This window comes from Aspergillus ochraceoroseus (assembly GCF_002846915.1).
Source record: "Aspergillus ochraceoroseus IBT 24754 chromosome Unknown P175scaffold_2, whole genome shotgun sequence".
Classification (NCBI taxonomy): domain Eukaryota; kingdom Fungi; phylum Ascomycota; class Eurotiomycetes; order Eurotiales; family Aspergillaceae; genus Aspergillus; species Aspergillus ochraceoroseus.
The window spans coordinates 2,755,864-2,771,119 of record NW_024468477.1 but is presented as its reverse complement, the minus strand read 5'-3'; the positions used below and the strand labels follow the sequence as shown (position 1 = coordinate 2,771,119).

Genomic DNA, 15,256 nt, shown 5'->3' with positions numbered 1-15,256 from the left:
GCGTTGCTTTTGTGGTGATGCGGCGGATTTGATTACGTTTCGTTCATGCATGGCTTAAAAATTTCGTTCAAGGAGGATAGAATTAAGCCCTCGATAGAGAGGGCTGGCTGGGGGTCAGAGTATTTGCAATTAGGAAGATACGTACTTCCCAACAGCTAACTTGCGTATTGTTGGGAGTTCCTTCCACGAAGATGGACTGCTGCTATTGTCGGCGAATGGATCGGAGCCTGCTTGCATGGGAGCAGCGCTGATTCCAAGTCGAGATCCAGCATCTGATGTCCGAACGTCGAATTTAGCTTCAACCTTTCCTTTTTGCGGCCAGCTGTTTGCTGTAGAGAAGCGAACCAGAAGCTTTCCGTCGGATCCATTGGTCACTTCGAACTCGGGAATCTTCCAAATAACTGCGGACTGTTTGCGGCGAAACGATGCCCCTGTATTGGGATACATCACGGCGCTGGTTGCATGAGCTACCTCTCTGTCCTCTTGAGGAGATGTATCCAAATTAACCGTCAGGACCAAATTCGTCAACATGATCGAGTCTTTTGAGACAGAAGAAGCATATGAGGGATTCAAAGAGTAAAAAATGATTACACTAGCCTGGAACTCTTCAAGATTCCAGGCTGGTTTGAAGATGACCGGACAGAAAGCCGAAGTATCTTCAGGATTGATATGGAGCTGATACTTGAATGCCACACTTGGCGAGGGCCGTGCAAGGCTAGATATAACGACATCATATTCGCCGCTCTTGTCCTCTGACTGGTTTTGGTCTTTGAATTCCGTTACGAAATGTGGATTCGCGGCAACCTTTTCCAGTACCTGAAAGTTATCGAGACGAACTCGAATGCTCTCCTTGGGAAGCTCAGATGTTCCATTATATGCGAGGGCAAGCTCTCCAACAACGAAAGATTTTGTAACTGTGCCTTCAGTGAACCATGCATTGACCGTTTCTATGATCGAGGCGTTTAAGCCGGGTTCATGTAGTTCGGGGTGAGAAACTGGTCCTGAAATGCTATGTAGCGTATGTGATGAACGAATCGAGGTTGCATCTGACAAAGTGTGTTCATCCGTAGCAGAACTAGGTGAAGTTGCGTGCTTTGCGGCAAAAGTTGGAGAGGTGGCTTGGAAGCTATCGTGTGGCATAGTGAGACCTGGAATCTCATTACCCTGAGTCGGGATATTCGGAATGAAAACAGTATTGCGGACATCACGGCGTCCGCGTATGGTTCCTGTATTTCGCCTCATCCCACCCACTTGCTGGGCTTGCTATAGATATTGTAAACGAATGAACAACATGAAGCCCAATCCAAGATCGCTCACCATTCTTAGTTGATTAGCCATATCATCCATCGCCTGCTTAGCCTGGTTTTCATCCTCAAAAATCGGCTGGTCACGGATTGTTAGGTTTATGCTCGGCTCTTCTAGTCTGCGGCGGTGTTAGCATCATACTTCAAGAGGTCGGTCTATTGGAACAACTACCCAGCTGCATCTCTTTGCGCTTGTGTAATCTCGTCAATAGTCTGTGGGCGTTCAGAGTAACCTTCCGAGTCCACATGTGGCTAAAGTAGAGCATTAGAGAAGACTTTCAACCGTCGGAACCTGGCGAAAACACTTACTTCATGTGTGCTCGTGTCTGCGGGCGCAGTCACGACAGAAATATCCTGAGCTGTAGTGCCATTTACTGTACCTGATATCGATTGAGGCGTTGGAGACGCCGCTGCTCGACTAGGCTCCTCATGTTCAGTAGCCTCGCTTGGACGACGTGTGGACTCAGTATAGCTGTCTTGCGAAGTGAGGCCCGTACCCGGACGTTCTATTCTCTCTGGCTCGTCTTCTGGAATTTGCATCTCGCGGGAATCTCCCCTCTTAAACGAGAAGGGACTGCGATACTTCTTTTCTGAAAAGGGCCCGCCAGAAGAATGCACAATACTCTTTCTTCTATTCATCACTGTCCCTAGTCGCTTGAGCCCACCGAGTGGCGTGTTGTATCGAGGTTCAGGAGCTATTGAGAACGGAGTTAGTATGCGAGTATATGAAAAGGTGCATATGCACTAAGACTGACCTGGAGGCGACCTCATGCGACCTGAATTTTCCGAACGCTGGCTGGCATTATCATCTTGAATATGGGGGGGAGGGGCGAGAGGTGTAGCTGGGGGAGGTGAGGTGTGTTGTCGAGACGGGGGAAGCGGGCGTCCCCCATTAATCTTTGCAGCAAAGGTTTTGATCTCATCCGCAGTTTCGACATTCAGAAGCACATTCAGACAGCTCTCTGCAGCCTGGCGACAGCGCTCAATCTGGTCCGACTCATGGGTTTCCAATTGAGTCAACACATCTCGAAGGTGGTTGAGTCGACTCTCATCCGCAGCCTGAAGCTGTTCGAAGACAAACGGTGCCCTAGAGTCCCATTGCTGATTTATTTCCTCGGCAGCAAATATAGCACTAGCTAGCCTATCCGCACCCTTTGGGCCTTTTTCTTTGGCCTTTTCCACCTTCTTCTGGGATGCTTCGAGGTTCTTTGCTAGATTTACGAGACTGGTCTGAGTACCAGGCATAGAAGCCAATTCGCGATTTTTGGTGCTGAACTCTCTTAAGGGGCGTTCTACATCCTCATCAATTTTCTGTGCGAAGGTTTCGTGCGATGTGGCTATCGATTCGACCGAGTTTACAATGCGCTGCCATGGTAACTGGAAAATCCTATGTTCCACAGACGTTAGTTTATATTTTGCTGTTTTCTGAAATAGGGCGCGGAAAGAAGCAAGGAACGAGTGGTGAACCTTACCCTAGGGCGGCTCCGTTGTCCAATTGCGGTCGATGGGCCAGTTTTCGAAGCCCTTGAGCGTACGCTTCTTCGACGCGGCGGCGTTCCTGCCAGGAAAGATGGTGAATTAGCCCATTTCAATCCCGAACTGTGTCATACGGGGCAGAATGGTATACTTGGAGCCAATCCGCGATGTCCGTATTGATCTTGTTAATCAGGCGAACGCGATCAGCGAGTACGGTGGTGGCTTGGCCAGGCTGCAAAGAGGCCTATAATAAAACAACAAGTAAGAAGATGAACACAGCAATCGGAATAGTAGTTGCGGAAAAAGACGGAGGCGCCATTTTGGAGGGGCTGGGAGGGTTGGAGTTCAGAGTTGATCGTACCAGCAGCGCTGGATACTCCTGCCGGGAGAGATCCATTGTTTCTCATAGGACACTGGGCGGAAATTGACTGTCGGAGAAGCGCATAATAAAAGTTCGGGCTAACAGAGAATAAGAGATGCGAGGGAGTGCGACGATGGGTTGATGCTTCTGGGCCGGGTGGAGGTGGACGGAAGAGAAGGTGATGACGATGACGGGTTGTAAGGCTGGGGGGGAGCCGATGACTAAGCTGTCAGAGGGTCCGCATTGGGAATGGTGCCTTTTGTCACATGTTATATGTTATTGTTAACTATCATTCTTTTTGACACTCACGGCTGAATATCTTCAGCTTGAGTTTACTTTGATTTTTGGGGGAGCTGGCTGCTGATAAAGTGATTTGGAGTTGAGCTCCATAGCCCTCCTCGCTTCCCCGCCATCACTTTGTGTCCACCCTTGGCATTCCTAACTCCATTTTTCTTGCAACGATGATACACTGGAGCAAGGCTCTGGGCTTTTCGGATCGATTGAAAACTATTCAGTCTCTGTAAGTTGTCAAAGAGATAATATTTACTAGGATTCAAATGGGTCAGCTAGCTTATGCTATCGTCCAGGACCACTGCATACCAGCAAACGTCATCCTTCGCCGCCTTTGAGGAAGCTCAGACACAGGCAAGAAAAATCGAGCGTGCAGCTTATGATCAAGCCCAATCAAAGGTCTGTTTATATATCCACTACTGCTCTTGGCATATTGAATTCTAAGTATACGTAGGACGAGTACTACCAACTATGTCAGAATGCAATAGACGCAGCAGAGCCTGCTGGGTTAGAATCGTCCCAAACTGCTGCTGCTGCTGCTCAGTCAGATGATGATACAGCAGACAGGAATTGGACGACAGGCGAGACTCTCGGTCCATACCGATTATGCGCTCATCATTTTGATGGCCTTCATTCCACCGTCTTCAAATCGAAGGATGAGGCAGGGACACTCGTTGCCCTGAAAGTTACAACACCCCATCTTCTCGAACAACCCCATGTGGCTAAACGGGAAGCTCAGCTTTTGCGAGAGTCTGCCAGTCCTAACGTAATAGCTTTATTGAATACATTCAGGCTGGATGAGGGACGATTCGTCCTCGTGTTTCCTTTCAAGCAGTACGATCTTGAGACTCTGCTGCGTCGCGACATGGTAACCGCAGTACAAACGAGATCGATTCTACGTGATATGTTTAGCGCATTGGAATTTATTCACAAATTAGGCATCATACATCGGGATGTCAAACCATCGAATATTTTACTTGATTCTCCCGAAGGACCGGCCTTCCTGGCGGACTTTGGGATCTCTTGGAAAGAGGGCAGTCTAGGGGCTGAGTCAGCTGATAAGAAGATCACCGATGTAGGGACAACGTGCTATCGATCCCCAGAGGTTTTGTTTGGGTTTAAAGGGTACGGAAATGCCCTTGATATGTGGGCGGCCGGTTGTGTGGTTGCAGAGGCTGTGGTCGTGGGACATAAGCAACTCTTTGATTCGGGCCCTCTTGGAAGTGACCTGTCCCTCATTCAGTCTATATTCACCACCTTGGGCACCCCTGATGAAGAGAGTTGGCCCGTACGTCGAACCCGCTGGGCACTGATATGCGTTCTCTGGTATGCTAATATCGGGTCCTAGGAGACGAACAAACTCCCAGATTGGGGAAAGATAGAGTTCTACAAATATCCCGCTAAACCGTGGGATGGGATCCTGATGGGTGCGTCTTCGAACGGCCGGGACCTTGTGAGCCAGTTGGTTCGTTATGAGAGCCGCCAGCGTATATCTGCTGCAGTGGTATGTTCCTCAGCAATTGCCTTTCTCACATGTTTCATCCTCGGGTTCTTCTGACAACCTATTAGGCTCTCAGACACCCCTATTTTTCGGCCTGCTGAGAGAGGCCGTGATGACGTTACACCTGGGATTAAATGCTTAACCGACTCCCTGTGGATGGATTTTTATTGTTATTGGTCGCTATGCCTATCTATGCATTGCTGGAAATAACCATAATAATTGGTGAATGGAGCTGGATTTCCCCAAGTGTTTCAGGCTTTCCAATGGCTCGAGCTCAGGCCGCATATGGCTAAGTCCCAGACATTATTGTCCGTTGTCAGCGAGGTCAGTGGTGATCAGTTTCATCAAGAACACTCACTCGCGGAAAGTTCTTGCGTGATGGCATCATGGGGCGTCTTCTGGAAGTGTGTAAGAATAACAACTCGATCCCGTCTGCATCCTAAATTGTCCTTCTTTGGGAAGGAATTATGGAAGACAACCAATCATGCGAGACATCTCATCCCCAACGAAAGGGAAATGGAGAGCGCTAGGAAGAGCCGGAGAAAAGAGAAGGAGGGGGGGCGCAATTTCAGGGACGGGAGATGTAAATTGTAATCTTCCTCAGTACTCCGTAACCCTTTATGTGGAAGTGATTGATGGATGCTGGCCCCTAGTGAGTGAGTTAACAGAGATTCTGGTCATAAATACTATTGAATTTGCGGGGGATGAAAAATCCAATACAATTGGGATGTCCGGAGTAGTTTGAGTGCCCCCTGAACGGAGGTTCCTGTGAAGTTGACAACCCCGAGAGATGATGATGATGATGATGATGATGATGATGATGATCATGCATAAGAGGATTCTTTCTGGACCAAAAGGATACCTCCAGGGCACTAGGAGGAATTTCAAGAATTATTCAGGAATTCTTTGATCTTCCAAAAATAGGGTGAATCGGATAGCAAAATTGTCTGATTACAGCTTCATTACAGATAAATTACCGAGAGCCAGACATCGTGGTCCCTGTAAAATTGTCAAAATAATGCGGTGGACTGATCATAGCCATGACGGGACCCTCGTATCCACTCTTACGGTCCTGAAACCAGGCACTGTAATAATAACAACCAATCAATTCACATCAAACATGAATTGCTCCACTTTAATCAGCCCTAAAGGGTTAGTACCTAGGTAGTATTAGTCCACTGATACGCATCAATACCCGTCAATACCCCTCAATTCCGCTGCATGATTGGTCCACAACCCCTCCTCCATGAATTTAGGTTGATCTCATTTCGTTTACTTTCAGGGCTGGTAATTACCGGTAATCCTCTTCATCGACTGCCTAATATAGTAGTACAACCAACAACTCAACTTGACTCTTTTGCTCATCTTGTTCGCTTTCGCTTCTCACCTTCTCTTTTGCTTCCCAGATTCATGGAATTCCCGCGTCTCTGATGTCCTTCTTTCGTCCTTTGTGACCTTCCTTTCTTTTCATCTTCGCGGCCTGGAAGCTCGTCGTCCTTCTTTTATCGTTTTCTCCCGGGGCTCGTCCAGCCATCCCCAAGTATACCAACTACTCTTCGTTTTCATTCCTTTCATTCGCCTGCCACATTCCTTAACGCGCTTGCGCCCCTTTTGCTTTGAGACGCGATCGATCGCTTTCCAGTACAAGAGAGACACGATATTCGACATATCTCCCAGCTTAGTTCGTGTTTGAGTTCTTTCTCCGCTTCTTACACTCGTTTTCACCTCGCAGGACCCCGACGGACGACGTGCGAGAGAGTCCTCCAAGCTGGGATCACTCTGGACTAAACAACGACTCCAACGAGCTTGAACCGATCTGCTGGATGTATGTCTCTTATCTAACCTCTTGCTCAACCCCTACTGATCAAATTGGACCCGGAAAGAGAGGCATTGTCCGAGCATAATCCTCAACTATGGCTCACGGACACGGTCATCATCATGGCCACGGAGAAGTCCTCAAGCGAAGCCCTGGCGATGCCGTTCATATCGTCTATGTCACGGCTTCGGCGACTTTCGATGGCCCCATCGGTGGATATTTGACTCAAACAGATGCAGACTCTACGACTACATCGACAACAAAAAATTCCGGTGTCGGTCAACCTGTTCAGCAAACTAAGACGACCACAGCCGACGAGTCAACTACAACCAAAAGCCACACACACACGGCGGTGGACTCTGATACAACTACTAAGGACGTAGCCACCAAAACTACCCATATGGCTGAAACAACCAAGGCAACTGCGACCACTGGCAACACTGCCATCCAAACGACTTTGTCAACTGCCACTTCATCCGCAAATAGCGCCTCTGATGATATCCCTATCGTCACATCCACAATATATGCGGATCAGTATACTGCAACGAGCTCGAGCTCAGCCGTTGCCGCAAATTCCGGATCTAGTGAGATGTCGACAGGTGCTAAAACGGGAATTGCCATCGGTGCGGTTTTCGTTGTCGCGCTCATTGCCGGATTGATCTTCCTGCTCGTCTGGAATAAGAAGAAGAAACAGCAGCCAGTTGAGACACTGGATGAAACCGATAGGCTAAATGAGAAGAAGTCATATGAAGGCTATAATACCCCGCCGGTCGTACAAGCACCACCCCAAAGCACGCAGCCGATGACACCTTCAGATCCTCCTCAGCTCAATGTTCGTCCTGTTACTCAGTTTGCTCCCGACCTGACCCCCGCCCAAGGGTTGACAGGTCTGTCTGCGGTCGGTGCTGGTGCAGCATTTGCTCCAGCTGCAGCGGCTCACCGAAATCTCACTGGAAACCCTTCACCACCACTCACACCGCAGTCTAGTGTTAGCAACCGAGATCCTTTCTGTGATCCAGCAAACCCATTCGATAATCAAGCAGAACTGCCCTCTCCTGTGTCTGCCAAAGATGTCAGTCCGTCAACGCCCGTTTCTGCTGCTGCTACCACATCTGGCCCCTCTGAAGCTGCGATTGGATCCGCCGTAACGGTTGCTGCCGCTGCCGCCCATCACTCTGCTGATAAAGATCTACTCAATCGTCCTCCCAGTGCCGGGTCAGAGGGTTCTGCCGGCCCTGGTCAAATGCAAACCAATGTACACCGCGTCCAGATGGATTTCAAACCCTCGATGGATGATGAGTTGGAGCTACACGCCGGCCAACTGGTCAGGCTCTTGCATGAGTATGATGATGGTTGGGCGCTCTGTGTGAAACTCGACCGTTCGCAACAAGGAGTTGTCCCTCGTTCCTGTATATCTACCCGTCCCATGAAGCCTCGCAGTCGTCTATCCCCTGGACCAGGCCCTCTTCCTACCGGTCATCCCGGCCCTCGTGGCCCTGCAGGACCTCCAGGACCCCCAGGCTCACCAATGATGGGACCTCCGGGCCGCAAGCCCCAACCTCCACGTTTCTATCCTCAGGATGGAGGCAGACCTGCCTCTCCTTCGCATTCAATGTCCCCTGCCCGTCCGATGCCGCCTGCTCGCCCAAGATCCCCCGCTCACGGTCCCTACGGGTCTCCGCCTTCACGTCCTTACCCTCAAGGCCCCATGTCTTCGGCCCAGTTCCCGCCAGTCCCCAAGCCATACTCTCCAGGTCCCCGACAAGGGCCACCAAGATCGATGAGTCCAGGTCCCTACGGGCCTCCGGGCCTGCAGCGACCCGAAATGCCCGCGGTTGACCAACGAAAACGCAGTAATAGTATGGGAGGTGCTATTGGGCAGAGCCCACGTGTGGCACCTGGATCTAGCCCTCTTGCTACTCCCACATCACCACCACCTTCAGCCGCACTTCCAGCAATCCCTACAAGCTCGGTTCCCGTGGCTGCCCCAGCCCCGTCTTAACAACGCCTGAAACTGTTAGCTCACAGCCGTTCATGTTACCTGGAATCCAATATGCCGTCACGAAAATGATCACCCATCATTGCCGGCGGGTATCTGACAACACTCGTCCAATAACTATGACATGCGTCTGCGACGTATTACCCTTTTCACGTTTCCCTTGCTTTGATTTCCCATGACCTTCATCTTTTTTACCCTTTCCCCTTTTGAATTTGATTGACGTTAATGTTTCATACCACACCTTTTCCGTCGACCGGCCCAGCGAGCTGCCAACCACGCAAGCAATGACAAGCTCTCGAGCTTCTCTCCGATCGACCCGCTGAGTAGGCTCTGAATGTGTCCGAGTTTTCATGGGATATACCCCCTTTGTAAGATTTTGTGTATGGAATTTACATGCTTGGTTTCCTTTTTTTTTTCTCTTCCCTTTTCTTCTTCTTTTTTCTTCTTTTCTTCTTTTTTTTACCTTTTCCTCTTTATTCTAAACATTCTATCACATTTCCCTTTTAGATTACCTTATCTATTCCCAATTATATTGCTTCCTCTATCAGTTACTTGCCCTTGTCGTTAATCCTGTCCCTTCCAATCTTTGCTGTTCCTGTGCCCTTGATTTGCCGTTTCGTTAAATCAAGGCATATAGTTGGGGGTTGGGCAGTGTGTATGCCGGTATGTACTGATGGACGAGGTTAAGGAGAATAGGGGGCGGATAGATTAGCATTTAAAATTACAGATGTTTTGCAATTCTCTGTCTAATCCATCCCAACGCCCCAAAAACAAAAAAGAGTAAAAGACAGTATGAGAATCATCAATCTAGCAGTAGTTTGTCTTGCTGGGATAATGAAGAAGAATTGTAGTAGATAGAGTAGATCGTTAAGAAAGAAGGTAAACGATACTACTTAAATTATTGCTTATTGAAGTCTTCATCTACAATAGCCGACCAATGCTTTCATAATCTCATGAACATTGACTGCAAGGATACGAATCCCGAAAATGAATATTATATATGCTTTATATACTCCATCTATCCATCTATCCATCTATCTATTCATGTATGTCTTAACTGACTGACTCTTCAAAGATGTGGAACACCTCCACTAGCTAAGAGCAAATTTATAATACTCATAATACCTTCACCGAGAATCAACCCGGATGCCAAAACCACCACGCTCGAGGACGCAGCATCCGCAGCGCTAGTGGCATTTTTATCGGTAGGGTTGCCCACTCTGCCCTGTGTATTGGAGCTGCTGCTCGCCGCGCGGGAATCCTGGCCATGTGGCTCGGGCTCAACATTGAGAGAACCGGTGGATTTTGTGGTTTTCGTGTGGCTTCGAGACCACCACCAGGCGATTAGGCCACCGATTGCCCTGGCAAGCGTAAACGAGGGAACGTTGAATATGCCGACTGCAACGGCGATACCGCCGGGAATCCATGATCTCCAAGGCGCTGAGACGCCGTGTGGTTGGCCGCCGTTCGCCATGGGCGAGGCAGCAATGATGCGGAGCACGGTAATGGCGAAGAAGACTGCGCCGGCGAGCAAGGACGCTTCCCATGCCATGGGAGGTAGACCTTGGCCAGTGACGAGGCGGGCTGTGAAGATCCACACGTATGCGGTGGGTGTTTGGAACATCGGACCCGGGACTTCGTAGACGTTGACGTACATTTTGTAGACTGCAGTGGAGAGGACGGCACCAACGAGACTGCCGATCATTTGTCCGTAAAACTGGGCTTTCGGGCTAGCGCCGAGGAGGTGGCCGGTTTTCAGGTCTTGCATCATGTCGCCCGCTTGGAGGGCGCCGGATTCGGATACGGCACCGGCGAGGAGGTTTGTGACGAGGGCGGTGCGGCGAGAGAAATGGGAGGCAGGGGTGGCGAGGGAAAAGAGCAGTTGGGTCAGTTTGCTGATTCCGGAGACAGGGTTGAGATCTGTTTCGCCCAAGGCGCGAACTCCCATGATGGATAGAAGGACTGCTAGAAGCGTGGCGAGGCTAGAAAGTAGAGGCGATATAATGTCACCGAAGACGATATGCATACATACGACATTAAGTACGAGGGTGAGAGGAAGAAGGATGAGGACGGTTCGTCCGGAGATGAGCTGCGAAGGAGGTGCATCTTCGTCTTCTGGTGCCTCCGAAGAGGTTCCAAGTGGGGGAAGCTGGCTTCTAGCGGATGACTCTTCGGAGATGGGACTCAAAGCTGAGTAGCTGTATGATGGAAGATTAGAGGGTTTAGGGCCTTCTGAGGAGATCCAGCGCCCCATCCGACTATTCCAAAGCTTGCTCGTGAGATTGGGTTTGGGCCCCACAACTGGCTTGAGCACCAGCCAGCCTAGGCTTGCAATAGAATCTGCAAGCATAATAGCCAAAGATACCCATACGATCCATGCTTTGCTTCCATCCTCCCAGCTATCCACAGGACCAGGAGCCCAGCCGCGAGCTTTCGCCAGTGGAGACAATACCCCCCAGCCAAACACAGCACCAAGCAGCATGTGCATACAGGTTGAAGGGCCCATAATGATCCCTTGCCCGACATATGCGGGAGATGGATTGAGGGTCCATAGCCAATTCGAAGCAAGAGAGAGACCAAAGATCGGAATATCGCGGACCTGAGGCACGAAATAGGAGAACAGAGTCTAATCCGATGAGAATGAGAACATTTTTCGGGGGAGTAGAGCTTACATAAAGTCCAGACACAGTGAAGGCGCCAATTAGAAGACGCATCTTGGACCTCCAGTCCTTCTTATCCTCGTTTGCATCTTCCAGAGCATCATCCTGTTTCAATAGAGCACCTGTCTCCTCTGAATCGTGTGATGATAGTAGAGCCTGGGTGTCTTCCTCATCTCGTGTTCCAGCCGAACGAAAGACGCCGGTGCTAGATGCTTTCTCATTTCCACCGCTTCCATGAAGAACCCTTAACATCAAAGCTGAGGCGGTTCCACTGGGGAACTTTAGCTTTTCCCGAACAATCACCTCTTTTCTCAGAGGGACAGCAAAGACCACTCCAAATAAACAGACCCCCAGACTCCAGAGGACCAATTTCCAGAAGTTGAGCTTCAAGGGACCACCTTCCCCAACCCCACCATCACCTGAAGGGCCATCCTCTCCGTCCCTGATGAGAAACTCCAGCGCGGGAATCACACCGACAAAACCGCATCCGAGGGGCATTGTACCCACCGCTCCAGCTACAGTCTGGATAAGGACATTCTCGATAGGGGTAAACGGATAGGAGAGATATTTGGAAAACACCTTGAAAACCGAGAATCCTATCAGCGCCGAAGGCATAGCCATTGTACTGATCCATCCTGTCTGCAATCCGAAGTATGTATTCGAGAAGGTGATCAAGGCTCCAATAACCAGGCCAACCAGGAGCGACCGTAGGGTGAAACTTCTGGGAGACGCTCCATTCGAGGGAAATGCTGGATCCAATGAATTATCATCTCTGCTAGCACCCCGCCTATCTTCATGGTTTGGAGAGGGGTTATCAGCCATATTGTGACGGACGTGACCGCCGGTGACCGCCGGCGTGTTGATAGATTGGTAGTTCATGAAATAAGCAGCAAGGGAGGGTTCTCACTCTTTAATGCGAAACAAAAGAACAAGAAGGTGACTGCATTTTAAGCTCTCGAAGCCATGACAAGGATAAGAGAGATGGAAGAAATGAGGGACAAGAGTTGAGGATGCGAGGAGGAGAAAGTGAAAGTGAGGAGATCGCGTTGCCTCCAAATCTGACTAATAGATCTCTCTCTCTCTCTCTTCAATCTCATCGCATTTTCATCAATACTCATTCTCAACAGATTCTATACATAGTAACTAATCTTCATATATGGACTACGCAGAAAAAGATGATCTATCATGTCACCACATTCACGGATCCCCCTGCACACCATGCCTCCACAGCCTGTTTTAGCTTCTGGGAATAATTAATGGATGTCTTCTGGGACAACCAAGCCAAGTGAGGCGTGGTGACAAGATTCAAATCTTGAGTATTCTCTCGAAGTAATGGGGAGTTCCCCGGCCCAGCAGGTTCTTCGCGAAACACATCGGTTGCTGCGCCGAAGATGTTGCGCTGCTCCAACGCCTGGATGAGGGCCTCCTCGTTCACGATACCTCCTCGGGAAACATTCACTAAAACAGCATGCGGGGACATGGATTCAAATTCTATTGTGGAGAGGAGGTTCCGAGTGGAATCCATGAGCGGAAGCGCAATAAATAGAACCGTACTCTGCTTGATCACAAGGTCGAAGGGGACCCTTTCACTGTCATCGGAGCCCTCTGAAGATTTCGCCGCATCGGATGTCTTGCGATCAGAAATGATCACTTTCATTCCCAGGTTACGCGCGAGAAGGGCAATTCGTTTCCCTGTTACTCGGTTAGACTCCGGGGAGCAGTGGCGACTGTGGGTTGACACTCACCTACACTCCCATTCCCGATAATTCCAGCGACTTCATCCTGGCAAGTCAGGGGTGGCATTCCATCTTTGTCTAGACATTTATACATCAGGAACCCTTTTTGTGACCATTCCCCGGCCCTAGTCGCCAGGTGCATCTCCAGTAGTTTTCGTCGTGTAGCAAAGTACAGTCCTATGGCATGCTCGGATACAGCCTCGACGTTGGAGTTCGGACAGTTACTAACAACAATGCCTCTCTTCCTGCATGCATCTAGGTCGATGCAGTCAATCCCCGAAGCTACCACGACAATGAGCTTCAGACAGGGACTTGTCTCGGGAGCTAGGGCATGTGCGTCGACCCTGAGGGCGGATACAACTAGGATCGAGGCATTATGAATGCGTGTAGATACATCGGAGACGGCAGTCCGGGGGTAGATCGTCTCTGAATAAGTATATGGAGGTGGGAGAGCAAACGTGGGGATCTGTAGCACTTCACCCTGAAGATAGACAATGTGGTGGTGCTCTGGGGACGGAAGTGCCATTTTCCAGTTCTTTCTGTGGTGTTGTCTCCCTGCTAATATCAGTTATGGAAGGAAAAAGAAGATTTAAAGATCGAAACATCTTGATCTGTGTATGTCAGAGTTATATATCGTCTGGGTTATCTACCGGTGGGTCGTCTTCTTGTCTCCCCGCTTCTTCCAACCCACCAGGCGCCCTTTAGCTGACATTTTAGTGTCGAGATCACATTCAACCCCGAACGGATCCACGATGCGGTTGTTCTCTTGTGAAGGAGCAGGAGGACAGAGATCTCTACAGTCAGGTCCTGGTCAGATCGTCTGACGAGACAACATCCGCAGGCCCAGTGCTTGGTGTCGCAAGGTACTTCATTCACAGGGCAGCGACCATTGAACAATTTCACGATTGGTTTAGAAAGCCTGGATTTCCCAGTAAGGAGACTCTCCCCTTGATTTATGCGCCAGGCATTTGAGAGGAGCTACGCCCATTCCAAGGACTGTCGCTCCTGGCCAGTCTGTCCACATTCCGACTGCGCTTGAGCTCTCCCAGGGCCCAAGGGAAAGAAAAGTCAACTCGACCATTGGCCCTACATTCCTACAGCCGTTGTTGACCCAGGAGAGTCGAGAACGGGAATTCACTGCCATGGGCATCAATCCCAGGACTTCCATGTACCGACGCGTCCAGACCTTTTCACTATGAAAACACATAAATAGACCACCGCGCCGCGCCCCCAGGGAAACCGCTCTGGAGTCCTTTGGACGATAGCCAAAATCGCTGAGCCTCGAAAGAGATTCCACAGATCCATTTCCCCCTATCTAAGCTCATCATCCCTTCAGAATGTTTTTCTGCAAGGTAAAGCGCTTCTTCAGACCTCATCCTACAAAAGCGAAAGCTCACGGAGAAACCCACAGATTCTTGCCCTTGCTTCGACGCTCGCCCTCGCCCCAGCTGTCTACGGCTACGGTGTTGCAACCGTCACCATGAAGTACCACGATCTCTGCCCTAACGGTGGCTTGCCTGGACCCAGTGTGGGAGACGCAGAGACCACCATTGCCACGAAGGATACCTGCACCCAACTGCCGGGCAAACACTTCTTCGAAGTCGACGCGTATAGTTTTGAAGTAAACGCCATTACCGGCGACACGTCGTATGAATGCCATGCTGTGGCGGTCTATTCCAACGGAGAGTGTGCCGGCCTTCCCGAGACCGCTATCCCGCTCTTCCCTGGAGAAAAGACCGCCCACAGCCCGTGCATAAGCGACATTGCTTTCGACGGGGATGTTTCTGTTCGTTTGATCTGCGACCGTGAGCGGGATGGAGATCGCAAAGGAAAGCCTGCCAGTCCTCCTGTGGGCTTGTAAGAGAAGCGAAACGGATAATTCGGGGAGACTGTCTTCTCTTGATATCATCATGTATTAACTGATAATATTTAACTAATAAATAAAAATGCAATGCTATATGTGTGCACTTTGTACTGATTTTGCCCAGTAGAATTTCGATTTAAAATGACCAGACAAGTAAACTGGGAGCGAGGCAACAAGAATGTAGAATGGAATGGAGACAAAAAGCCACCAACATCATAACTTCATGTTTCCCCAAGCCATCATCACAT

The 15,256-nt window shown here is 49.8% G+C and overlaps 6 protein-coding genes across 6 annotated transcripts; 3 read left to right on the top strand and 3 right to left on the bottom strand.

The window, feature by feature from the left end:
• Nucleotides 1-129: 129 nt before the first annotated feature.
• P175DRAFT_0507829 (uncharacterized protein) lies at nt 130-3,177 on the bottom strand (the record flags this gene model as incomplete). Its single annotated transcript, XM_040898296.1, has 10 exons — nt 130-1,263; nt 1,318-1,423; nt 1,477-1,556; nt 1,614-1,663; nt 1,685-1,999; nt 2,060-2,615; nt 2,664-2,691; nt 2,777-2,862; nt 2,932-3,024; nt 3,142-3,177. 10 exons carry the CDS (start codon nt 3,175-3,177, stop codon nt 130-132), a joined length of 2,484 nt encoding a protein of 827 aa, XP_040754482.1.
• Nucleotides 3,178-3,602: 425 nt separating this feature from the next.
• P175DRAFT_0432233 (putative cell division protein kinase (Ctk1)) lies at nt 3,603-5,034 on the top strand (the record flags this gene model as incomplete). The annotated part of the gene is made up of 5 exons (XM_040893529.1): nt 3,603-3,661; nt 3,729-3,831; nt 3,887-4,720; nt 4,781-4,936; nt 5,002-5,034. 5 exons carry the CDS (start codon nt 3,603-3,605, stop codon nt 5,032-5,034), a joined length of 1,185 nt encoding a protein of 394 aa, XP_040754481.1.
• Nucleotides 5,035-6,588: 1,554 nt separating this feature from the next.
• On the top strand, nt 6,589-8,789 carry P175DRAFT_0157082 (SH3 domain protein). The gene is made up of 2 exons (XM_040892468.1): nt 6,589-6,758; nt 6,817-8,789. Exon 2 carries the CDS (start codon nt 6,847-6,849, stop codon nt 8,749-8,751), a length of 1,905 nt encoding a protein of 634 aa, XP_040754480.1. The 5' UTR covers nt 6,589-6,758; nt 6,817-6,846; the 3' UTR covers nt 8,752-8,789.
• Nucleotides 8,790-8,827: 38 nt separating this feature from the next.
• Nucleotides 8,828-12,230, bottom strand: P175DRAFT_0530183 (OPT family oligopeptide transporter; the record flags this gene model as incomplete). The annotated part of the gene is made up of 3 exons (XM_040899761.1): nt 8,828-9,078; nt 9,874-11,374; nt 11,421-12,230. The coding sequence occupies 3 exons, from the start codon at nt 12,228-12,230 to the stop codon at nt 8,828-8,830; spliced, it is 2,562 nt and encodes an 853-aa protein (XP_040754479.1).
• Nucleotides 12,231-12,564: 334 nt separating this feature from the next.
• On the bottom strand, nt 12,565-13,694 carry P175DRAFT_0522158 (D-isomer specific 2-hydroxyacid dehydrogenase family protein). The gene is made up of 2 exons (XM_040899240.1): nt 13,154-13,694; nt 12,565-13,100 (listed from the first exon to the last, which is right to left on the bottom strand). The coding sequence occupies exons 1-2, from the start codon at nt 13,668-13,670 to the stop codon at nt 12,592-12,594; spliced, it is 1,026 nt and encodes a 341-aa protein (XP_040754478.1). The 5' UTR covers nt 13,671-13,694; the 3' UTR covers nt 12,565-12,591.
• An 855-nt stretch (nt 13,695-14,549) lies between these two features.
• Nucleotides 14,550-14,966, top strand: ccpA (the record flags this gene model as incomplete). The annotated part of the gene is made up of 1 exon (XM_040893003.1): nt 14,550-14,966. A coding segment is annotated over one exon (417 nt), but the record flags the coding sequence as incomplete, so codon positions are not given.
• Nucleotides 14,967-15,256: the final 290 nt, after the last annotated feature.